Raw genomic sequence first — 25027 nt, 5'->3', positions numbered from 1 at the left:
TTCCAGAAAATGTGGAGAAGATGATGTTCATTAAAATGAATTATAATCAATTCCTCCGTGGAGACATTGACCAGCAGCAATTGCCTCCACAAAGTACACAGGGAGCTGAGATGGTGGATTCCAGTGGGGACGAATTGATAATCTGTGAGGAGCGGGATGTACACGGTGATATATCGGAGGATGATGATGAGGTGGACATCTTGCCTCTGTAGAGCCAGTTTGTGCAAGGAGAGATTAATTGCTTCTTTTTCGGTGGGGGTCCAAACCAACCCGTCATTTCAGTCACAGTCGTGTGGCAGACCCTGTCACTGAAATGATGGGTTGGTTAAAGTGTGCATGTCCTGTTTATACAACATAAGGGTGGGTGGGAGGGCCCAAGGACAATTCCATCTTGCACCTCTTTTTTCTTTCATTTTTATTTGCGTCATGTGCTGTTTGGGGAGTTTTTTTTGGAATTGCCATCCTGCGTGACACTGCAGTGCCACTCCTAGATGGGCCCGGTGTTTGTGTCGGCCACTAGGGTCGCTTAGCTTAGTCATCCAGCGACCTCGGTGCAAATTTTAGGACTAAAAATAATATTGTGAGGTGTGAGGTATTCAGAATAGACTGAAAATGAGTGGAAATTATGGATTTTGAGGTTAATAATACTTTGGGATCAAAATGACCCCCAAATTCTATGATTTAAGCTGTTTTTTAGTGTTTTTTGAAAAAAACACCCGAATCCAAAACACACCCGAATCCGACAAAAAAATTCGGTGAGGTTTTGCCAAAACGCGGTCGAACCCAAAACACGGCCGCGGAACCGAACCCAAAACCCGAAAAATTTCAAGTGCACATCTCTACTAAGCAGTAGTACCCAAAGTAGGACTGCAGCAAAGAAGGCTAATAAGATATTAGCATGCATAAAACGGGGAATTGATGCTAGGGATGAGAGTATTATACTCCCGTTATATAAATCACTTGTGAGGCCACACCTTGAATACTGTGAACAATTCTGGGCACCTTACTACAAAAAGGATATCCTGGAGCTAGAAAAGGTTCAAAGGCGGGCGACCAAACTAATTAAGGGTATGGAGACACTGGAATACGAGGAAAGGCTTGCAAGACTAGGCATGTTTTCACTGGAAAAGAGGAGATTAAGAGGGGACATGATCAACATTTACAAATATATAAGGGGACATTATACAGATCTTGTGCAGGACCTGTTTTTGGTTAGATCAACACAGAGAACTCGTGGACACTCGCTCAGGTTAGAGAGAGGAGATTCCGCACAATACGGCGTAAAGGCTTTTTTACGGTAAGGACGATACGTGTTTGGAATTCCCTGCCTGAGGGAGTTGTAATGGCAGACTCAGTCAACACCTTTAAGAATGGGTTAGATAAATTCCTAATGGATAAGGATATCCAGGGTTACGGGGCATAGTCACGCACTATGGTTATTATAAAAAAGAGGGGTAAAACGTAACGGCAGTCATCAACTTCAGTCAAAATTTTCTACAAAATAATTGTGCATAGACCACCACAAATAGGTTGAACTCGATGGACAATTGTCTTTTTTCAACCTTAGATACTATGTTACCAGCCCTAGCCGTGGAGATCCACGCATCTAAAGCTACCCCAAAGAGAGCCTGTCCTGTGTAGGGTAGGGTCTCCACACTTCTCCTGGATTCCGCATCGGCAGACCACTGGCACAACCACAGCCCTCAACGAGCTGAAACGGACATGGAAGAAATCCCCGCAGCCATGGAACCCAGGTCCTTCATGGATTCTACCAGAAATCCTGCCGAATCCTGAATGTTACGTAAAAACAATTCAACATCACATTTTTCCATAGTATCCAAATCCTCAAGTAACGTGCCTGACAAATTTACTATAGCTTTGGCAATATACTGACACGTCAACAACAGGCGGGTTTTCCCATTTTTTCCTATACTCTACCAGGAAAGGAAACACTCCGACTTGGCACAATCACCAGATGTGATAAGGTAAAAAGAAGTCAGGCGTTTTGGAACCTGGAACTTCTTACTAGGGGTACTCTATGATTCACACATGTGGTTATTAAGCTGGCCCTCTGAGGAAATTCAGCTGTTACAACCTTTTGGCACTTGAATATCGGAGCTTCTGGTTTAGGAGCAGGCTCCTAGTCTTCTATTTGGAGAATGGATTTAACTGCCCGCACTAGCGCAGGTACATCCAAGGTAGAATGACGCTCCTCCTCACCTGAGGGGGGAATACTATTTACTGGGGCCCAGGCCTGATGGATGTCTCAAGTCTGACCCCTTATCTGGCAGCAGCAGCTATTCTACGCAACCCAGCATATGCTGCTGTGTGCTGGGCTGCAGTGTGACCAGGGAGGCATTGAAAGTACTATTTTATCTAAGGGTGCAGGGCCACACTGCCCCTGATTAGGTCACACCCAATGAAAAGTACCTGGGCCCAGCCAGGCTCTCTACTGCCCTGGCAGGGAGAGAGGTGGCCTCCCCAGTGCTGACGTTAACCTCCAGGGGCCACTGGTCTCAGCAAATCCCATCACCAGTATTGTAAATGCCCTGGTGCCCTAGTGGGGTCCCGAATGAACCAAGGCTCACATCAGCGCCTCCGGTCTGTCTCTAAGACCGGAGATGAGACTGTGTAAAAGACACAGGTTTCCAGAAGTGGGGACCCGCCTTACCTTTACCCCCGTGCTCCAGCCGGAATCTGGGCTGTCCCTGAAGAGCCAGCTATAAAAGCTCCCAGGGAGTTGTAAGAGCACCAGCGCTGGCATCCTTAGGACTGCCTAGCGCTGCCTGCTCAATAGAAGTAAAAATAAATAAATAAATGAAAGCATAAAAGAAAAGCTTGGGGCAGCCCCACTGTTAAAAGGTGCATCCGGCTCCTGCTGGCACCAAATGAAATTGAATTGCCTGGGCAGGGGGCAGGGTATAGTGGGGTAGAATGACCGGAACTTCCTGGGAGCTCTACAAGCTTACCACCTACACATCAATGTCTCTCCCTGTGGAGACTATGGACCCTGAAGAAAACCCGGTAATTTCAAGTCAGTGGAAAAAGGGTATCGTGGCAATTGATGATAGTCTATAAAAGTGAAGTAATGCGTTCCCACCAAGGCCCCATCAGCATGCACATTGTATGATTTGCGTTGGTTTCCTCTGGGTGCTCCTGTTACCTCCCACAATCCAAAAACATACTGCTAGGTTAATTGGATTCTGAGAAAAAATTAAAATAAAATAAATAAATAAATAAACCCTAGCGTGTATGTCAGGCATGTCCAAACTGCGGCCCTCCAGCTGTTGAGAAACTACACATCCCAGCATGCCCTGACACAGCTTTAACATTCTCTGACAGGAAAACTGTGGCAGGGTATGCTGGGAAATGTAGTTTCACAACAGCTGGAGGGCCGCAGTTTGGACATGTCTGGTGTATGTAAACATATTGTAGGGAGAATATACTGTTAAAAATAAATGGAAAATAAAGTAAAGTAAAGAAATACATGAAGGAAAATAGTTATAGAAAGTCAATCACAGAGTTGCTCTTTTAAATTAGTGAATAAGAAGTATATTTAGGATTGTTTTTTCAAAGCCACTGAATTTTAGCAGCTTTGAGGGCTGGATTTAAAATGGCAATAGAAACACGCTCAGTGATTAGTGGATCTAATGAGTTCATACCAGACGTCCGAAAATGTGGTGAAGACTCCATCTTTCAGAGATTCAGGGGACATCCACCTCACAGGTAACAGCCCCTTCCCTCCCTTCCGGTAATAATCTGTCTCATAGATATCACGAGTCATCCCAAAATCTAAGTGAAGAGAGACAATGGTTGGCAAGCTGGAGTTAGTGGATCATTAAGAATATATGCAGTATACAATATAGAGGAGTGAGCAACAAATTAGAAAAAAGATAAAAAACAAAAATACAAAGGATAAAAAAAATAAAGACGACACTTTGGGTGGGATTCAATTGATATATCACACCTAAACTCCTTTAGAAAGTGATCCCCGTTATCACACATATCGCACCCATAGTAATCAGGTTTAACTGCGTAAAGGGTTGGGCGCCCTTGCTACCCAGGGGGAAGTGAGCTGAAATGGTTATACCACACCCATCATCAGAAACAGAATGAGTGTGGAAGGGGGTGATACCAGCATCTACGTCCGTACAATGCGTTTCGGTCTGACACGCAAACGTAACTTCCGGCGGAACCAGAAGTGTCCGAATTCTGTCGGAAGTCTAGTGGTGACCCGCAAACGCAACCTCCGGAGGAGGTGCGGTCGGGAACTAACAAATGAGCAATATCCGGATTATGGGTTTAAAGGACATGGCTTCTCCAGCAAACCATCCGTTCTTGAAAAAGGTCAGCAGACCGAAAACGCTTTGTACGGACGTAGATGCTGGTATCCAGGAGGGAACTGTGCAGCAAAAGACTCGCCTACAAAGGGCTGATATACCAACTGCGGTGGTGCCTTGCTTTTCCAGCCCGGGACCTTTGCTTTGACATCAGGCTTAGCCCACCGCACCTCTCCCTTCTGGTGAGATAAAATATATCTATCAACTGCACAGACACTTTATGGACAGCACCATGTTGTTTTTTTAATGTTCTTAATATGTATGTTTAAATAAGTGTAAAATGCATTTGCACTTCATTTGTTATTAAATACTTTCCAAATTAAGGAAAGGTGTTGTTATCATTTCAAACATATATGATTATCAAGCACCAGATCCTGTACTTTATTTTTGTATTGTATACTTTTGTTTTGGAGATTGGTGTCTTTCTCCTTAAAATATAGGAGGCTGCTTTAATTATTTTATTTGCGCAACCTGGGATACACATCCATATATTTTGATATCAGGCAGTCACTTTTTGGCACCTTTGTGGATATTTACTCATAAATAGTATGTTCATTTTAGTCCTCCTCATTACTTTGTGAGTTGATTGTCACCAGGTCCCCGTGTCACCCGCAGCTTTGTTAGGTTGTGAGGTTTAGATATGTAGCATATTGTGTGAGAAAAGCTACCTGTCACAACCAAGGTAGCTCGTGGTTTAGCCTCCTGTCCCACTGTGGGCCAGATTCAGAAATGTACGCAAACCTGATTGGTTTGCATCCATTTCTGATGTTTAGAGATATGTGCAGGATCTGTTCTACGCATGTGTAAATCTCTGTGACTAAAGCTGTAGTGCCCCTGATCTCAGTATGATTTACATACCGGGGCATGGAAGGGGTAGCATTTTCCAGCATTTCATAAAAAGGAGGGGGGCGATTACTCAGAAGGCTGATGTTTACAGAGAGTGATCAGATTCTGCAAGAGCATATTTTAGCACAGCCTCTGTTGCTGTGATATTGCATCCATCTCTAAAACAGGCCCCCGAGTGCATATGTCCTCTCTCAGCTTTATTGCTTTCTTTGTAATCCTCTATATGCTACTTTTGGACAAACAGTATAAATCGCCAGCTGAAATCTGAGTTATAGCTAGGGTGGAGTATTTCATTATTAAGGATAAAAAGGAGATATATGGTAGACTTACCATGGTTAAATCTCTTTCTGCAAGGTACGCTGGGTTCTACAGGGAATACATCAGGGTGTAGAGATAGATTTTGATCCAGAGGCACCAACAGGCTAAAGCTATAGACTGTCCCAGAATGCATTGTGGGGCCTCCTCTATAACCCCGCCTCCAGGCACTTTGAGCTGTTTTGTTAACCAGTCCAATGCAGAATCAGGTAAAAGAGAAGGCAAATGTTAGTCACATAGAACCACGTTCTCACGACACGAGACGGGACTAGCGGCTAATGCCATACAACCCAAAGAAGCTAAGTGCGTCAGGGTGGGCGCCCTGTGAACCCAGTGTACCTCGCAGAAAGATTTAACCATGGTAAATCTACCATAAATCTTCTTTTCTGTAGCGGGGTACACTGTGTTCCACAGGGAACACATCGGGGATGTCCTAGAGCAGTTACTGAAGGGAAGGGACGCACTGTAGCGGGTATGAGAACCCGACGTCCAAAGGAAGCATCCTGGGAGGCGGAAGTATCAAACGCATAGAACCTAATAAACGTGTTCACTGAGGACCACGTAGCCGCCTTGCACAATTGTACTGCAGACGCGCCAAGACGGGCTGCCCAAGAGGGTCCAACAGACCGAGTAGAATGTAGCAGCAGGAGCTGGGAGTCCAGCCTGTACATAAGCTTGTGCAATCACCATTCTAATCCATCTGGTTTGTTTATTCGCAGGCCAGCCACGTTTGTAGAAACCAAACAGTACAAAGAGGGTATCTGACCTGATAGAGGCAGTCCTCTCCACATATATACGGAGAGCACGTACCACATCAAAGACAGTTCTTTGGAGGACAATTCGGAAGAGATGAAGGCTGGAACCACAATCTCTTGATTAAGGTGAAAAGAGGACACCACCTTAGGTAAATAACCAGGGTGAGTTCTAAGAACTGCTCGGTCACGATGGAATATAAAAAAAAAGTGGACAACAGGACTTCGCACCTAAGTCTGACACCCTTCTAACAGAAGCAATAGCCAGTAAAAACAGGACCTTGGGCTGTGAGCCATTTAAAGTCCACTGACTGAAGAGGTTCAAATGGAGACTCTTGCAGGGCATTCAAGACAACAGACAAATCCCATGGAGCCACAGGAGGGACATAGGGAGGCTGAATCCGCAGTATGCCCTGAGTGAATGCATGAACATCAGACATAGACGCAATTTTTCTCTGAAACCACACCGACAAGGCAGATATGTGAACCTTGAGGGAGGCCAGATAAAGTCCTAAATCCAGGCCTTGTTGCAAGAAAAGCCAGAAGTCTGGAAGTACTGAATTTGTAAGCATCGTAATTCTTAGCAGCACACCAGGTGAAGTAAGAATTCTAGACCATATAATAAATCCGCGCAGATGCCGGTTTGCGGGCCTTTAGCATAGTTTGGATGACCACCTCGGAGAATCCTTTGGCCCTCAGGAGTAAAGCTTCAAGAGCCACGCCGTCAAAGCCAGTCTGGCCAGGTCTGGATAGACACAAGGGCCCTGAACGAGGAGGTGTGGGCGTTGAGGAAATAGAAGAGGACGCTCTATCGATAGACCCTTCAGGTCTGAGAACCAATGCCGTCTGGGCCATGCTGGAGCGACTAGAAGTAGTATTCCTCCTTCTTGTTTGAACTTCCGTAGTACACTGGGCAGGAGTGACACTGGAGGGAACACGTAGGGCAGCCGAAAGTCCCATGGAATTGCCATAGCGTCCATGAACTCTGCTTGAGGATCCCTGGTTCTTGATCCGAAGACCGGAACTTTGATAGTGTCGAGACGCCATCAGGTCTACATCTGGTAGGCCTCACTTGTTCACTAGGAGTTGAAAGACTTCCTGATGAAGACTTCACTCTGGCGTGCACGTCCTGAAGACTGAGGAAATCACCTTCCCAGTTGAGGACTCTCGGAATGAACACTGCCAATTTACCGGCAGAAGGCGTTCCGCCCAACAAAGGATTTTCGACACTTCCATCATTGCCATGCGGCTTCGAGTGTCGCCCTGATGGTCTATGTACGCCATCGTGATGGCGTGATCTGACTGTACTTGAACAGGCCTATTCTGTATCAGAGGCAGGGCGAGAGACAAAGTATTGAACATTGCCCACAATTCCAGAAAGTTTATCGAGAGGAGCGATTCCTTCACGGTCCACAGACCCTGGAAAGAGTGTTGTTCCAACACCATGCCCCTAAGTCTTCAGACTGGTGTCCGTAGTCAGTAGGACCCAGTTGGGGGTCCAGAGGGACGGGCCCTGCTCAACTGCTGGTCCTGTAGCCACCAGGTCAGCGACAGGCGAATCTCCGAAGTAAAGGAGATCATGTGAGACCTGATCCAATGAGGCAGGCTGTCCCACTTGGAAAGGATTAACCTCTGTAGAGGGCGGGAAAGGAATTGAGCGTACTCTACCATGTTGAAAGCGGACACCATGAGGCCTAGTACTTGCATCACCGAGTGTACCGACACTCTTGGGCGAGAAAGGAAGTATCTAATCCTGGCCTGAAGTTTCAGGACCTTCTCTGGAGACAGAAACAGTCGTTGACTGTGTATGTCCGGTAGTGCCCCCAGGTGCACCATGCTCCGAGCAGGGACCAGCGAGGACTTCTTCCAGTTGATGAGCCACCCGTGGGCATGTAGGAAGCTTACTGTCCGTTGTAGACAACTGATGAGGACATCGTGGGAGTTTGCCAGAATCAGCAAATCGTCCAGATACGGCAGGAACCTGACTCCCTGGCGACGGAGATGAGCCATCATCACGGTCATAACCTTGGTGAAGATCCGAGGGGCCGTGGCCAGTCCATACGGCAGTGCCTAGAATTGATAGTGAAGGTTGCCAATAGAAAACCGCTGACATTGCTGATGCGATATGGCAATAGGCATATATGCAGGTAAGCATCTTGTGTAACCAGGGATGCCATATAGTCTCCGGGTCCATGGCCAGTATAATTGAGCGCAGTGTTTCCATACGGAACTTGGACACTCTCAAACTTGTTCAGTGATTTGAGGTTGAGAATAAGCCGGAAAGACCCATCAAGCTTTGGCACTAGAAACAGGGTCAAGTAGTATCCTCTGCCTCTCTGAGACAGAGGTACCTCTACTACCACTCCTGTATCAGTAGAGCTTGCGCCTTTAACGGATTCGAAGGGATAACCGATGTGCAGAACTGGCGAGGGGGACGTCTCTGTGAAGAGACTGCGTACCCGTGAGAAACAACTTCTCGCACCCATGCGTCTGAAGTGGTCATTAACAAGACCTGTATGAATCGTAGAAGTCGGCCCCCCACCCTGGGACCCCCAGGGGGAGGCCTGTCCCGTCATGCAGCAGGCTTGTCATGAGAAGCAGGCAGATGACCAGCCCAGGAACGTTAGGCCTTGGGCTTAGTGGTTGTTGGGAGCACGAGACGATCTCGGGTATGCCTGACCTTCGCTTTCCCTTAAGGACGAAAGCAGAGAAAAGTGGTACCTTTTGCCTTCTCTGCACAAGGAGTAGCATTTGGGAGAAAGCAGTCAGTCATAGTAGCCACCGATTCAGACCCCATTTTAATTAGGTCTTCCCCAAATAAGATGTCCCCAGTAAAAGGTGAATACCTCCAAGGACTTTTGGAGTCCAGGTCCAGCATCAACGACCTCAACCATAGAATACGGTGAGCCAGGACAGACGTATTCGACGCCTTGGCAGCCAACACACCCGCCTCAAGGGACGCCTCCTGGTGAAGAAAAAGGTGGCGGTGGTATTGTGAGACAATGTCTGGCATTGTCAGATATATCTTCGGGCACCTCTTCCTCTAATGCCTGATCCAGTCATCAATCTATTTTGCAGCCCCAAGAGGACGCAATCGTGGTCTATGTACAACACCCGTAAGGGAGTAATAGACGTCAGGCATCCCTCCACATGCTTATCTGTCGGTTCCTACAGTGAGGGGACAGTGGTGAGAGGCAGAGTGGACGACACCCGATAAGTGACATGAGTTCACTCGCAGGGAATTATCTACTCGTTATATAACTCTGCAGGGGGAGGATATTGAGCTAATGCGCGTTGTAGACAGGTGGAATGTCTTCCCTGGATTAGATCAGGGGTCTTGTCTGATGAACACTTAATGGTCAGTTTTAATTACTCTCGGACGTGTGAACATATCAGTTTGCTTAACCACAGTAGGGGAATCCTCTTATCAGTGATTTGTAGGATTTGTTACCCAGTAACCAACAAGGGCAGTGGTATCATTTAGCAATGGAAAATCCTTGTCAGGAACACCTAATATAGGGACTAACAGGACAGCCTGATCCCCCTCTCTTCAGATAAAATATCAGAGAGATTATTGGCTAGGGAGGAGGAAGCAGCCCGCTTAGATGACCCAGAGACATGAGTGACCTGGAATAGGGTTTTGCCTGACCAGGGAATGAGTCATACGTTACAATCCATGAAGCAAAATTTTCCTGCCCAAAGCGGAGTAACCATGGGGACATCAGAGACTGTAATGTTACAGGTGGTCCCATAGGGGGCATAAAGCGTTCAACTAGAGTACCCAGTAGGTTTGAGAACGCAGCTCAGGTTGGCTCCTGATTGATTACAGGAGCTGCGGACTGACTGGGAGATGTATGAGACATAGCACACAGACCATCACACAAAACTTCCCCCTCAGGTAAATCCATTGCGCATGCACTGCAGGATGCAGGTGCGTCCCCAGATTTACTGCCCTACATGTTTAACATTATACACAAATGCAACAGAGAGCGGTTTAGTACGATGAAGCCAGACAGAGTACAATACCTGCGAATAAATCCGTTAGCATGTGACTGAGTACCCAGTACACAACACCTGCGAATAAATCCGGTATTATGTGACTGAGTACACAGTAGAATACACGTTATAGGTAAATACTGTGACGCACTATATATGGCCCCAGACGCACCTAGTCCCCAGGGTACAGTATACAGTGATCGATATATCTGGAATACACCGCAGTGAAATCACATAGCAGATACAGGCACACACAGTCACGTTTGCAATGCAGATAATTATTTTCATGGCAATAAAATTGCACTAAGTGACTATACTGGCTTGAGGTTTTTGTAGGTTAACAGCGGGATTAGCCCGTTAGCGTGACCAGTGTAGCGTGACCAGTGTAGGGTAATGCGCTGGCCCAGGGCACCCCTCAAGCACCGACATGATGCATGTTACTGGACCTTCCAGGAGCGCAGCACCTCAGAGATGCGCTCCAACCCTTGTGCCTCCATACCTGCCGGCGACGTGCTAACCGGGATGCCGGCACTGTACTCACCACTCTTCTATCTTCTGGCTCTGTTAGGGGGTGGCTGCCGTGCTGCGGGAGTGAGCGGCCGCCTCGTGGGCTTGTGATCATCACCCTCAGGACCTTAGTGTCCGGTTAGCGGAGTAGAGAACCATTAACTCTTCAGGAAGTAGGTTCCTACTCCCCCCCTAAGTCCCACAAAGCAGGGAGGCTGTTGCCAGCAGCCTTACTGTAAAATAACAAACTCTAAACATTTAAAAAAATAAAACTAAGAAAACTCCTAGGAGCTCCCCTAGCTGTGACCGACTCCTCCGGGCACATTTTCTAAACTAAGTCTGGTAGGAGGGGCATAGAGGGAGGGGCCAGCCCACACTATTAAACTCTTAAAGTGCCAGCGGCTCCTAATGGACCCGTCTATACGGTACTAAATTGGACCCCAGCATCCTCTAGGACGTAAAAAAAATGTGTGTGTTATAAATATATATATATATATATATATATATATATATATATACACACACACACATATATACACACACACACACACACACATATATATATATATGTATATATATATATTCATATTCTATCTATCTCAGAATACTTGTACAATATATTCTGGCACAGGTACACTTGTTCTTAACTAACCCTGTCTTATTATTGACATGTAGAATACTTAAGTGTTTGTAAGACCATGGCGCTGATGTACAGGCGGGTTTACAAAGGAGACCTTGCCCTGCAGTCCCGGAGACCAGTCGTATCTATTTTAGAAAATGGCGCCCAGCGTCTCAGTCAGGGAGAGTGTGAAGCAGCTACAGGACGAGAACACCAGCAGTAGATGGTGCCCAGAGCTGGGGGAATGGCTACAGGTCAAACGCCTTTTCCCCTATGTTGGTCCTCCCCACCGGGTACTATGGAGCCTTATTAAAGTGGATATATTACTATCCAACCTGTGCTCCCATGCCCTGGTGGATATAGTGGGGTCCCTGCTCTGTCACAGTGTCCACGCCAGCGTCGTGGTTCGTCTCCTTAAATAGTGGCCGTAGCGCGATTAAATGGCGGGTCCCGTCTGGGGGACCCTCTCACCTTCTCCCTCAGTAGCAGCCACGCGAACCAGGAGAGTGTTTGCGGTGGTGTGCCTAGAAACCGGAGCGCCTTTGCCGCAAATACACGGGAACAGAGACAGCGGGAGTATGCGACGCCGCTGGGGAGGTGATGGAGCTGCAGTACAGTATGTCACACTGACATATGAAGTGCTGCAGCCCTTGAAGTGTTTTAAAAAGCTTTTTCAGGGATGCCTACTGCAGCCCCCCTGTTAAGTGACCTGCTTCATGCAGGCACCAACTCTAAAACTGAGCTCTCAGTGCCTGGAGGCGGGGTTATAGAGAAGGCCCCGCAATGCATTCTAGGACAGTCTAAAGCTTTAGCCTGTTGGTGCCTATGGATCAAGATCCATCTCTACACCCCGATGTATTCCCTGTGGAACACAGTGTACCCCGCTGCAGAAATATTCATCCTACTATTATTACCAGCTATACCCATGGTCTTTATGTCCTTTAATGAAACAGAGAAAAAAATGTCTCTCTTTAAATCTCTAATCACAGTAATACTTGACAGTAATTGTTGCACAACAATGCATAATGCTTCAACTTACCTCCAATTTTCACTGTAAAGTCCTCTGCCACCATACAGTTTCGGGCAGCCAAATCACGGTGTACAAACTTCTTGGCATTGAGATAAGCCATGCCATCAGAGATCTCTGCAGACATCTGAATCATTTCCTGAATGGTGGGACCTCCCCGGCCTGGGTTATTCTGAAGAGGAGTATATGCAATAAATATAGTGTCCCTGCATTTGTTGTTTCTCCCCATGTACTGAAAAATGTTTAGACTCAATCTGTCCAATCCTGACCTTGTTCTAAGATTTCTCTAACACAATATTTATTATTGGCTTGTAGGTATATCGGGGGCTCTTGCCATTGAAAACTCTCATATTATACTTTGTTTCTACACAATAAAAATTAGGCATTCTCACCTCTGCATCAGGGCGCAGTGAGCGCAAGTAACTTTTAAGATCTCCATGCCCCATTAGTTCCATTATGACCAGTGAAGGTTGACCTTTAGAGACAACACCTATCAGACGAACCTGTAAAAGGTAAAGAAAACACAAGTAAACTTTTTTCAATAACTAAGTAAAGTTGTTTAGTGTGTGTGCGTGTCAGAGTCTAAATTCAGCAAAAAAAGCTGCAATCCACACACTTACTCTTCCACAGGTGCACCCATCACGATGGGCCACCATGCTCTTTTCTGCACAAACAGACTCAACAGTGCAAATATAGGGCATGGCCTCACAAGACAGCTGTTGTGCTGCAGGCGTAAATTACTAGCAAATTGAAATGTATCAACAAATCTAACAGAAGAGAATATCAGGTCAGATGTAGTTTTCTCTAGCAACTTACATAGCACACTTTATCTAGCACTTGCCCTTATTCCATGGGCACAGCTCATCTTAAGTGCCGTCTACTATCCACAATCAAATCACTTGTCCGACAGCAGCAGTTTAAACGGACTAGAATGAAATGCTATTTTTGCTACTCAGTTCAAAGTTGTTACTGTAGGATTTATGATACTTCACTGCAGCCCAAGCATAGGCAGAGGAACTGTATTCACATGAGCCACTAAAGATAGGCTTGTATTAGGATATGAAGCCTGCTATTACCAAAAACATAATACATTTTAAAAATAAAAATAAATAAATGATCTTTTAAAGTTGATCATTTTCCTTTAATGAGCTTTCTACTGACAAAAAGTGTCTGCAATTGACAGATATACAAAAGTTGTTATGTACTAGAAGAATATAGAAGCTATGGAAAATAATCTATTTTTTAAGTTTTCTTTATGTATTCAATTTCCTACCACATGGTGGCAGTTGAATGCCTTCATGACGGAGGCTTCATTCAGGAACTCAATTCTCTCTCGAAGACTTGCTGACTCGTTCACGGTTTTCACAGCCACGCGCACCTCAGCCTCTCCTTTTATAATGTCCTTGGCAATCCCCTCATACACCATACCAAAAGAACCCTGTCCCAGCTCTCGCAGTAATGCAATCTTATCTCGTGGTACTTCCCACTCGTCCGGAATGTACACTAGGAAAATGACAACAAGTGACCTGGGTGCCATGCATGCATGTCAACAAACCAAATTGTGTATTTATCACATAAGAAATTAATACAAATAATGCTAACTAACACATATATTCTTCAAGGGTGTTGTTGATCAATTATCCACCTCCAATCAACAGTATTATGAGATATAACATACAAAATTATTGATAATCAGAATCTCTTAAATCTAAGGGGAAAATGCATCAAACCCTCTAAAGCATGGAAAAGTGGCAACTAATTAGCTTACAACCAGCATTTATCAAGTACATTCAATAAAATGAAAGGTAGCAGCTGACTGGATGCTATGGGCAACTTCTGAATTTGGCAATTATTTACAACTTTTGATACATTTCCCCCAAAGGGGGGTATTCAATTAGTGCCTTTTTTTTCGACCAGCCGAAGAAACTGCACTTTTTCGTCTGTTTGTAGGTCAAATTTACATTCAACCTATTCAATGCCCGTGCCGTTTTTTCAACTGGTCGAAAAATCCGGCACTGGTGAAAACCACGTGTATCTGTGAATTCGTTGCCGATACACGTGTTTTGGTGAATTTGCATTTTCGCCCCTTTTTGGCACAAGTTTTGCCCATGCCGATTCGAAAAAAAAATAAAAAAAATAGTGAAATGGAACAGGCGAAAATGGATAAAACAAAAAAAGGGCAAAAAATACCTGCAACTGAATACCCTGTGTCGAATTAGTGCTGTTTTTTCGACCAGTCAAAAAAACCAGCACTTAATTGAATACCCCCCCAAGTACTGTATCTAATCACAATGTATTAATGTGCAAAATGCAGTCACAGCAAACTTCTGTGTGTTCCTAGTCCCAGTTTCGAACAGTATTAAGTGAAAGGTGGCAGAAACTGTACTGCTGATTAAGCAATCATGCAACTCTTGCAGCAATAAATCATAAACTTCTCATCAACAGATCATCATAATCTTTAATTTGTATTTCATGGTGTGAAAATGTTACCACAAACGTCTATCCCAAAATGTAGTAAGCTAATATGTGCACTTTATGTACAGTATGACAGTTATTGGATCAAGGGATATGTCTGCACTATGGGCTTAATTCAGAGGTGTACACACTGCTGAATTACCTACTACCTTGTCTGATAGTGTGAGCTCTGCGCATACTCAGAGGCCGTACTGTGCATGTGCAAATTTCGTACTGCAAAATAGCACGCATTGCCCCCTAAGCTCAAGCAAGATTAACATGTGGCCATTTGGAAACGTGGGCAGGGAGGTGATGGGCAGTGTTCTCAAAAATGTGGGTGCGTTGGCCCAGTTTGGAAGCATGCCAAGACTAGTGTATGAGACTTCTGACACAGCTTCACTGGTCCCGGCAGCATGACAAAATGGCCATCCTTAGTAACCTGAGGAATACGCAGATGACAGATGTGCACGCAGAGGGATTCAATGCTGCGTCTCCGGATGCAGCAGCGGATCACAAAGTCATGCAATAGGCGTCTTTCTACTGAAAACACCTCCTGCTGCTGTTACATATTTTTCCACAGCAGCTGCATACAAAGACACTGCATAGCACCTGTAATAAAAAATTGGTTAATAGCAATATGTTTACAGCACCTTTTGGGAGCAAGTAGCAAGAGGTACTCAGTTCCGTTTTTCTTACCCTACCTCCGGCATGTCTCGCGGTATTCCTCAGCCTGTTGTGGCTGTCCACGGCTCCGGATGTTTTGCCGCCTTCCTCCCGCTGAGTACCCCTTGCTACTTGCTCCCAAAAGGAGCTGTAAACATATTGATATTAACCAATTTTTTATTACAGGTGCCATGCAGATATAGCGCTCAAATCCCCCCCCCCCCCTCCCTCCCTCCCCCCCTTATATATCTTAAGTAATTAATTGAGCTGCTTAGGTAATCCAAGCACGGAATATACATTTTCTGTAATGGATCTAAAAGCAGTTTAATGTAAGCTGCAATGACCATGCATGGAATGTGAGCACAGATACAGTTCTAGATACACTGGTTACAATCAGAAGTACTCACCTTCACTAGCGCTTAGGTATTCAGGATTAGGTGACGCATACAATGGACCTGTAGGCCCTTCTGCATCTCTGAATAGAATATGCAGATAAGAAAATTGGTCACAAGGAAATAAACAAGCCAGCAATGAATTTTACAGGTTTTTATCCAACATTTCCTATTACATAAATATGATTTCAAGTTCTCTATAGGTCTTACTCCTGTACGTTCAGTTTATTGTATTCAGTATCTAACAAGTGAGAGGGGTTAAAAGGAAAGCCAGAGAATCCCTAGTACACGCCCTGATGAAGCCCTAATTGGAAGAATTCTGTTCATGGATACCCATAAGCATGGTCAGTCCTTGCACAGGCCATTGCTGCATTCTTGTCAACTTTCTGCGGGGAGGAGGCAGAGCTAAAGTAACGAGATTTACATCATTTGGTCCCACTCTTCCATAAGGCAACATTTCCAGTGATTATTTCCCCATCCTGTCTGCTTCACTAGGAAGTGGGCGGGGTGCAAGAGAGCCGCCTACACTTCCGGGGTGTGGAGGACTACCCAAAAGATTGCAAGTAAATAGGCAAGTATAAATTGCTGCATTCTAATCCACGGAACCAAGAAGCGAGAGAAACAACACAGCAACCACCTGGTCGGGACCCAAGACACTGGGAAATGAGGAAACCTTTGCAGCAGACAGATAGGAGGGACTGTTCCTGTACAAAGCGCTGATGCAGCGCTGAAGCAGCACTGAAACAGTTAACCATCATATTTGCTACCCTGACTTCTATATCATCCACCTTGACTTTTATTATACTTTTATTGCTTATACATTTGGTCATTTATATCTACAGTATGGTTATATGCCTTTTTAACAGTATGTACTGCAAAATATTACTGTAGGTAATATTGAATATAATGGATATATTTACTTGAATGATCCTTAGTCCGTACATCTGTGCATCAGGAAAAACACCACGTAAAACACTTCTTGTCCATCAATTTATGCTATACTACTCAATTTCTAGTATTTCAACCAATTTGTATTATTTATACATGTGTATCGTTTAACTTGAAATGTGTACTTTTATGTTCATGACTTTCTGAACTATGACTGATATGTTTGATACATAATCCTATTAATATTGTACGTACCAGACAGAATGTTAACAGAATTGTTAAACCAAAAACGCGATAAAGCACCCCCAGGGGTCGGAAGCAGCTGGGTTTGGGAGATAACATATATAACTATATAACCTCTTGTAGGTTATATAGTTATACTGGGTTTCTAGAGTGCTAACCTGTGAATAGGTTTATTGTGTGTGTATTACGCTGTGATGTATCTCTGCTGAAAATGAAGACACAAACTGTGAGTAATGTATTAAAATATAATGGAAATTCGACATTATGTGAAAAGATATAAAGCCACCCCGTAGTAAAGCCTCTGTTAGGCTGGACTAATACAATTCTGGCTTTTGTTGGTTGTATAACAGTATTGTGTAAATTTGCACAATATCTAATATACTCTAGACAGTGGTCTTAGGAAAGCTTCTGTATCAATTTTTAAAAGCTTGTGGACGATCCAATCTGAAAACAGGCTTTCCAGGGCGACATTAACCATGGCGGCGCACAGCTTCTTCAGAGGTCCCAGTTATTCACGCTCCCCAAACCTTTGCAACACCCTCTTCCTAGTAACAGTACCCAGACACGCTCACACTTTTTTTAATCTCTAACCAGAGGCGTAACTTCCAGAGGAACTGGAGACACCTGCCTCTGGAATCCAAGCTCTGAAGGGGCATCTGCATGTACAGCAACACCTGTGTGGTTTACAGCAGCCAAGTGTGACCACTGGTCTTCCAACAGAGCTCTATGGCGCACCCGATGACGCAACAGAGTTAAATGGCTGTGTCCCAGGTGCCCTGCAAACACCTGCAATAGGAAACAGGATCGCTCCCACCTTGTACTGTACAGCCTGTGCTGCAGCAAGCGACAGTGCGCCCACTGCTGCTGCACTGCGAGATGGGACCCACTGGTGATCACTAATTCTACATGCTGCAGATGGCTGACCCTGACCCACTGGCCGTTGTCTGACCTTCACACACACTATTTGTTTTCCCCCTTTTTTTTTCTTTTTTAAGGGTTGGGGGGAACCAAACTCCAGCTTTTCTCCGGGCAACTGGGAAGAACTTACACCCCTGTCTATAACCCATGTGGTTTTATAGATGTAACAGATGCTACCTGTAAGAAGGCAAATAAAAGCCTCGAGGATCACTCACTTCTTTTTCTGGACCATGCAGGCAATCAGGATGACCACGAAAACAATAAGTACGATGATGGGACCAATGATAATCTTCAAAATGCTAATTGGAGGGGCTGTGAAAATGGATAATATACACTGATATAGTAGCATATCATTTGAATTAGCAGAGCAAAAATCACAAAGTAATAAATCAAGCAATAATATATAGGAATATAAAAATAAGATTTTACTTACCGATAAATCTATTTCTCGTAGTCCGTAGTGGATGCTGGGGACTCCGTCAGGACCATGGGGATTAGCGGCTCCGCAGGAGACAGGGCACAAAAATAAAGCTTTAGGATCAGGTGGTGTGCACTGGCTCCTCCCCCTATGACCCTCCTCCAAGCCTCAGTTAGGATACTGTGCCCGGACGAGCGTACACAATAAGGAAGGATTTTGAATCCCGGGTAAGACTCATACCAGCCACACCAATCACACCGTATAACTTGTGATCTGAACCCAGTTAACAGTATGACAACGTAGGAGCCTCTGAACAGACGGCTCACAACAAGAACAACCCGATTTTTTTTGTAACAATAACTATGTACAAGTATTGCAGACAATCCGCACTTGGGATGGGCGCCCAGCATCCACTACGGACTACGAGAAATAGATTTATCGGTAAGTAAAATCTTATTTTCTCTAACGTCCTAGTGGATGCTGGGGACTCCGTCAGGACCATGGGGATTATACCAAAGCTCCCAAACGGGCGGGAGAGTGCGGATGACTCTGCAGCACCGAATGAGAGAACTCCAGGTCCTCCTCAGCCAGGGTATCAAATTTGTAGAATTTTACAAACGTGTTCTCCCCCGACCACGTAGCTGCTCGGCAGAGTTGTAATGCCGAGACCCCTCGGGCAGCCGCCCAGGATGAGCCCACCTTCCTTGTGGAATGGGCCTTGACAGATTTAGGCTGTGGCAGGCCTGCCACAGAATGTGCAAGTTGAATTGTGCTACAAATCCAACGAGCAATCGTCTGCTTAGAAGCAGGAGCACCCAGCTTGTTGGGTGCATACAGTATAAACAGCGAGTCAGATTTTCTGACTCCAGCCGTCCTTGAAATATATATTTTCAATGCCCTGACAACGTCCAGCAACTTGGAATCCTCCAAATCGCTAGTAGCCGCAGGCACCACAATAGGCTGGTTCAGGTGAAACGCTGACACCACCTTAGGCAGAAAATGAGGACGCGTCCGCAGTTCTGCCCTGTCCGAATGGAAAATCAGATATGGGCTTTTATACGATAAAGCCGCCAATTCTGACACTCTCCTGGCTGAAGCCAGGGCCAGTAGCATGGTTACTTTCCATGTAAGATATTTCAAATCCGCCGATTTGAGTGGCTCAAACCAATGGGATTTGAGAAAATCCAAAACTACATTAAGGTCCCACGGAGCCACTGGGGGCACAACCGGGGGCTGTATATGTAGTACTCCTTTTACAAAAGTCTGGACTTCAGGAACTGAAGCCAATTCTTTCTGGAAGAAAATCGACAGGGCCGAAATTTGAACCTTAATGGACCCCAACTTGAGGCCCATAGACAATCCTGTTTGCAGGAAATGTAGGAATCGACCCAATTGAAATTCCTCCGTGGGGGCCTTCCTGGCCTCACACCACGCAACATATTTTCTCCAAATGCGGTGATAATGTTGTGCAGTCACCTCCTTCCTGGCTTTAACCAGTGTAGGAATGACCTCTTCTGGAATGCCTTTTTCCCTTAGAATTCGGCGTTCAACCGCCACGCCGTCAAACGCAGCCGCGGTAAGTCTTGGAATAGACACGGTCCCTGCTGAATCAGGTCCCGTCTTAGAGGTAGAGGCCACGGATTTTCCGTGAGCATCTCCTGAAGTTCCGGGTACCAAGTTCTTCTTGGCCAATCCGGAGCCACGAGTATCGTTCTTACTCCCCTTTGCCGTATAATTCTCAGTACTTTGGGTATGAGAGGCAGAGGAGGAAACACATACACTGACTGGAACACCCACGGTGTTACCAGAGCGTCCACAGCTATTGCCTGAGGGTCTCTTGACCTGGCGCAATACCTGTCCAGTTTTTTGATTGAGGCGAGACGCCATCATATCCACCTTTGGTTTTTCCCAACGGTTCACAATCATGTACAAGACTTCTGGATGAAGTCCCCACTCTCCCGGGTGTAGATCGTGTCTGCTGAGGAAGTCTGCTTCCCAGTTGTCCACTCCCGGAATGAACACTGCTGACAGTGCTATCACATGATCTTCCGCCCAGCGAAGAATCCTTGCAGCTTCTGCCATTGCTCTCCTGCTTCTTGTGCCGCCCTGTCTGTTTACGTGGGCGACTGCCGTGATGTTGTCCGACTGGATCAACACCAGCTGACCCTGAAGCAGGGATTTTGCCAGGCTTAGAGCATTGTAAATCGCTCTTAGCTCCAGTATATTTATGTGAAGAGACATCTCCAGGCTTGACCATACTCCCTGGAAGTTTCTTCCCTGTGTGACCGCTCCCCAGCCTCTCAGACTGGCATCCGTGGTCACCAGGACCCAGTCCTGTATGCCGAATCTGCGGCCTTCTAACAGATGAGCACTCTGCAGCCACCACAGAAGAGACACCCTTGTCCGTGGCGATAAGGTTATCCGCTGATGCATCTGCAGATGCGATCCGGACCATTTGTCCAGCAGATCCCACTGAAAAGTTCGTGCGTGGAATCTGCCGAATGGGATTGCTTCGTAAGAAGCCACCATCTTTCCCAGGACTCTTGTGCATTGATGCACAGACACTTTTCCTGGTTTTAGGAGGTTCCTGACAAGTTCGGATAACTCCTTGGCTTTCTCCTCCGGAAGAAACACCTTTTTCTGAACCGTGTCCAGAATCATTCCCAGGAACAGCAGACGTGTTGTCGGGGTCAACTGAGATTTTGGAAAATTCAGAATCCACCCGTGTTGTTGCAGCACTACTTGGGTTAGTGCTACTCCGTCCTCCAGCTGTTCTCTGGACCTTGCCCTTATCAGGAGATCGTCCAAGTAAGGGATAACTAATACGCCTCTTCTTCGCAGAAGAATCATCATTTCGGCCATTACCTTGGTAAAGACCCGAGGTGCCGTGGACAATCCAAACGGCAGCGTCTGAAACTGATAATGACAGTTTTGCACCACGAACCTGAGGTACCCTTGATGTGAAGGGCAAATTGGGACATGCAGGTAAGCATCTTTTATGTCCAGGGACACCATAAAGTCCCCTTCTTCCAGATTCGCTATCACTGCTCTGAGTGATTCCATCTTGAACTTGAATTTTTGTATGTACAGGTTCAAAGATTTCAGATTTAGAATAGGTCTTACCGAGCCGTCCGGCTTCGGTACCACAAATAGCGTGGAGTAATACCCCTTTCCCTGTTGTAGGAGGGGTACCTTGACTATCACCTGCTGAGAAAACAGCTTGTGAATGGCTTCCAATACCGTCGCCCTGTCTGAGGGAGACGTTGGCAAAGCAGACTTTAGGAACCGGCGAGGGGGAGACTTCTCGAATTCCAACCTGTAACCCTGAGATACTACCTGCAGGATCCAGGGGTCCACCTGTGAGCAAGCCCACTGCGCGCTGAAATTCTTGAGTCGACCCCCCACCGTTCCTGAGTCCGCTTGTAAAGCCCCAGCGTCATGCTGAGGGCTTTGCAGAACCCGCGGAGGGCTTCTGTTCCTGGGAAGGAGCTGCTTGCTGCCCTCTCTTACCCTTTCCTCTGCCTCGGGGCAGATATGACTGTCCTTTTGCCCGCTTGTTCTTATAGGACCGAAAGGACTGCGGCTGAAAAGACGGTGTCTTTTTCTGTTGGGAGGGGGTCTGAGGTAAAAAGGTGGATTTCCCGGCAGTTGCCGTGGCCACCAAATCCGATAGACCGACGCCAAATAATTCCTCCCCTTTATACGGCAATACTTCCATATGCCGTTTGGAATCCGCATCACCTGACCACTGTCGTGTCCATAAACTTCTTCTGGCAGATATGGACATCGCACTTACTCTCGATGCCAGAGTGCAAATATCCCTCTGAGCATCTCGCATATAAAGAAAAGCATCCTTTAATTGCTCTAAAGTCTGTAAAATACTGTCCCTATCCAGGGTATCAATATTTTCAGTCAGGGAATCCGACCAGACCACCCCAGCACTGCACATCCAGGCTGAGGCGATGGCTGGTCGCAGTATAACACCAGTATGTGTGTATATACTTTTTAGGGTAGTTTCCAGCCTCCTATCAGCTGGATCCTTGAGGGCGGCCGTATCAGGAGACGGTAACGCCACTTGTTTTGATAAGCGTGTGAGCGCCTTATCCACCTTAGGGGGTGTTTCCCAGCGCGCCCTAACCTCTGGCGGGAAAGGGTATAATGCCAATAACTTTTTTGAAATTAGCACTTTTCTATCTGGGTTAACCCACGCTTCATCACATACATCATTCAATTCCTCTGATTCAGGAAAAACTACAGGTAGTTTTTTCACCCCCCACATAATACCCCTTTTTGTGGTACTTGTAGTATCAGAGATATGCAAAGCCTCCTTCATTGCCGTGATCATATAACGTGTGGCCCTACTGGAAAATACGTTTGTTTCTTCACCGTCGACACTAGATTCAGTGTCCGTGTCTGGGTCTGTGTCGACCGACTGAGGTAAAGGGCGTTTTACAGCCCCTGACGGTGTCTGAGACGCCTGGGCAGGTACTAACTGGTTTGCCGGCCGTCTCATGTCGTCAACTGATTTTTGTATTGTGCTGACATTATCACGTAATTCCATAAACAAAGCCATCCATTCCGGTGTCGACTCCCTGGGGGGTGACATCACCATTACCGGCAATTGCTCTGCCTCCACACCAACATCGTCCTCATACATGTCGACACACACGTACCGACACACAGCAGACACACAGGGAATGCTCTATTGAAGATAGGACCCCACTAGCCCTTTGGGGAGACAGAGGGAGAGTTTGCCAGCACACACCCAAGCGCTATAATATATATGGGAACAACCCTATATAAGTGTTGTATCCTTATAGCAGCTTAAATATAGTAATATCGCCAAAAAAAAGTGCCCCCCCCCTCTCTGTTTTACCCTGTTTCTGTAGTGCAGTGCAGGGGAGAGTCCTGGGAGCCTTCCTCACAGCGGAGCTGAGCAGGAAAATGGCGCTGTGTGCTGAGGAGAATAAGCCCCGCCCCCTATTTCGGCGGGCTCTTCCCCGGAGTTTGTGAGATCTGGCAGGGGTTAAATACATCCATATAGCCTCAAGGGCTATATGTGATGTATTTTTAGCCATAAAAAGGTATTATACATTGCTGCCCAGGGCGCCCCCCCAGCGCCCTGCACCCTCCGTGACCGCTGTGTGAAGTGTGCTGACAACAATGGCGCACAGCTGCAGTGCTGTGCGCTACCTCAGGAAGACTGAAAAGTCTTCTGCCGCCTGCTTCTGGACCTCTTCCATCTTCGGCATCTGCAAGGGGGGTCGGCGGCGCGGCTCCGGGACCGGACTCCATGGCTGGGCCTGTGTTCGATCCCTCTGGAGCTAATGGTGTCCAGTAGCCTAAGAAGCCAATCCATCCTGCACGCAGGTGAGTTGACTTCTCTCCCCTAAGTCCCTCGATGCAGTGAGCCTGTTGCCAGCAGGACTCACTGAAAATAAAAAACCTAAAAACTTTTTCTAAGCAGCTCTTTAGGAGAGCCACCTAGATTGCACCCTGCTCGGACGGGCACAAAAACCTAACTGAGGCTTGGAGGAGGGTCATAGGGGGAGGAGCCAGTGCACACCACCTGATCCTAAAGCTTTATTTTTGTGCCCTGTCTCCTGCGGAGCCGCTAATCCCCATGGTCCTGACGGAGTCCCCAGCATCCACTAGGACGTTAGAGAAAACAGGGTTTTAATACCTCCCGGTAAATCCTTTTCTCCTAGTCCGTAGAGGATGCTGGGGTCCACTTCAGTACCATGGGGTATAGACAGTTCAGCAGGAGCCATGGGTACTTTAAGACTTTTTCAGAGTGTGAACTGGCTCCTCCCTCTATGCCCCTCCTCCAGACCCCAGTATAGGAACTGTGCCCAGGGAGACGGACATTTCGAGGAAAGGATTTACTTTTAATTTAACGGTGAGATTCATACCAGCTCACACTTCAACCATGCCGCACAACATGGCATTCAACATAACCCATGCCAACGGGCATGAACAATTGCAGCAACATGCTGAAAATAATTGTAACACAACACTTGTTTAACTACAAAACTAATCACTGCAGGTAAAGTACGCACTGGGTCGGGTGCCCAGCATCCTCTACGGACTAGGAGAAAAGTATTTACCGGTAGGTATTAAAATTCTGTTTTCTCATACGTCCTAGAGGATGCTGGGGTCTACTTCAGTACCATGGGGTTATACCAAAGCTCCAGAACGGGCGGGAGAGTGCGGATGAGCCTGCAGCACCGATTGACCAAACTTGAGGTCCTCATCGGCCAAGGTGTCAAACTTGTAAAACTTTGCAAACGTGTTTGCCCCTTACCAAGTAGCTGCTCGGCAAAGTTGTAATGCCGAGACCCCCCGGGCAGCCGCCCAGGATGAGCCCACCTTTCTAGTAGAATGGGCATTTACCAAATTCGGTATAGTCAATCCTGCCGTGGAATGAGCGTGCTGAATCGTCCCTCTGATCCAGCGTGCAATGGTCTGCTTAGAAGCAGGACACCCAATCTTGTTGGGAGCATACAGGACAAACAGAGCCTCTGTTTTCCGTATCCGAGCTGTTCTAGCGACATACATGTTCAAAGCTCTGACCACATTCAGAGACTTTGACGCAGTGAAAGTGTCAGTAGCCACTGGCACAACAATAGGTTGGTTTATATGGAAAGAC

At 46.3% G+C, this 25027-nt stretch overlaps 1 protein-coding gene across 1 annotated transcript in view; it reads right to left on the bottom strand.

Annotated features, from left to right (window-relative positions):
- Nucleotides 1-25027, bottom strand: part of INSR (insulin receptor) — a 274711-nt gene that overhangs the window by 13633 nt on the left and 236051 nt on the right. The window contains exons 14-19 of the mRNA XM_063914392.1: nucleotides 18176-18272; nucleotides 15927-15994; nucleotides 13676-13905; nucleotides 12795-12905; nucleotides 12415-12574; nucleotides 3663-3792 (exon numbers count right to left, since the gene is read on the bottom strand). Coding sequence (XP_063770462.1) covers nucleotides 3663-3792; nucleotides 12415-12574; nucleotides 12795-12905; nucleotides 13676-13905; nucleotides 15927-15994; nucleotides 18176-18272 — 796 coding nt within the window. The remainder of the gene's footprint in view (nucleotides 1-3662; nucleotides 3793-12414; nucleotides 12575-12794; nucleotides 12906-13675; nucleotides 13906-15926; nucleotides 15995-18175; nucleotides 18273-25027) is intronic.

Source organism: Pseudophryne corroboree, chromosome 1, assembly GCF_028390025.1.
Source record: "Pseudophryne corroboree isolate aPseCor3 chromosome 1, aPseCor3.hap2, whole genome shotgun sequence".
NCBI lineage: Eukaryota > Metazoa > Chordata > Amphibia > Anura > Myobatrachidae > Pseudophryne > Pseudophryne corroboree.
The sequence above is the reverse complement of the archived record's forward strand: the minus strand, read 5'-3'. Positions and strand labels throughout refer to the sequence as shown.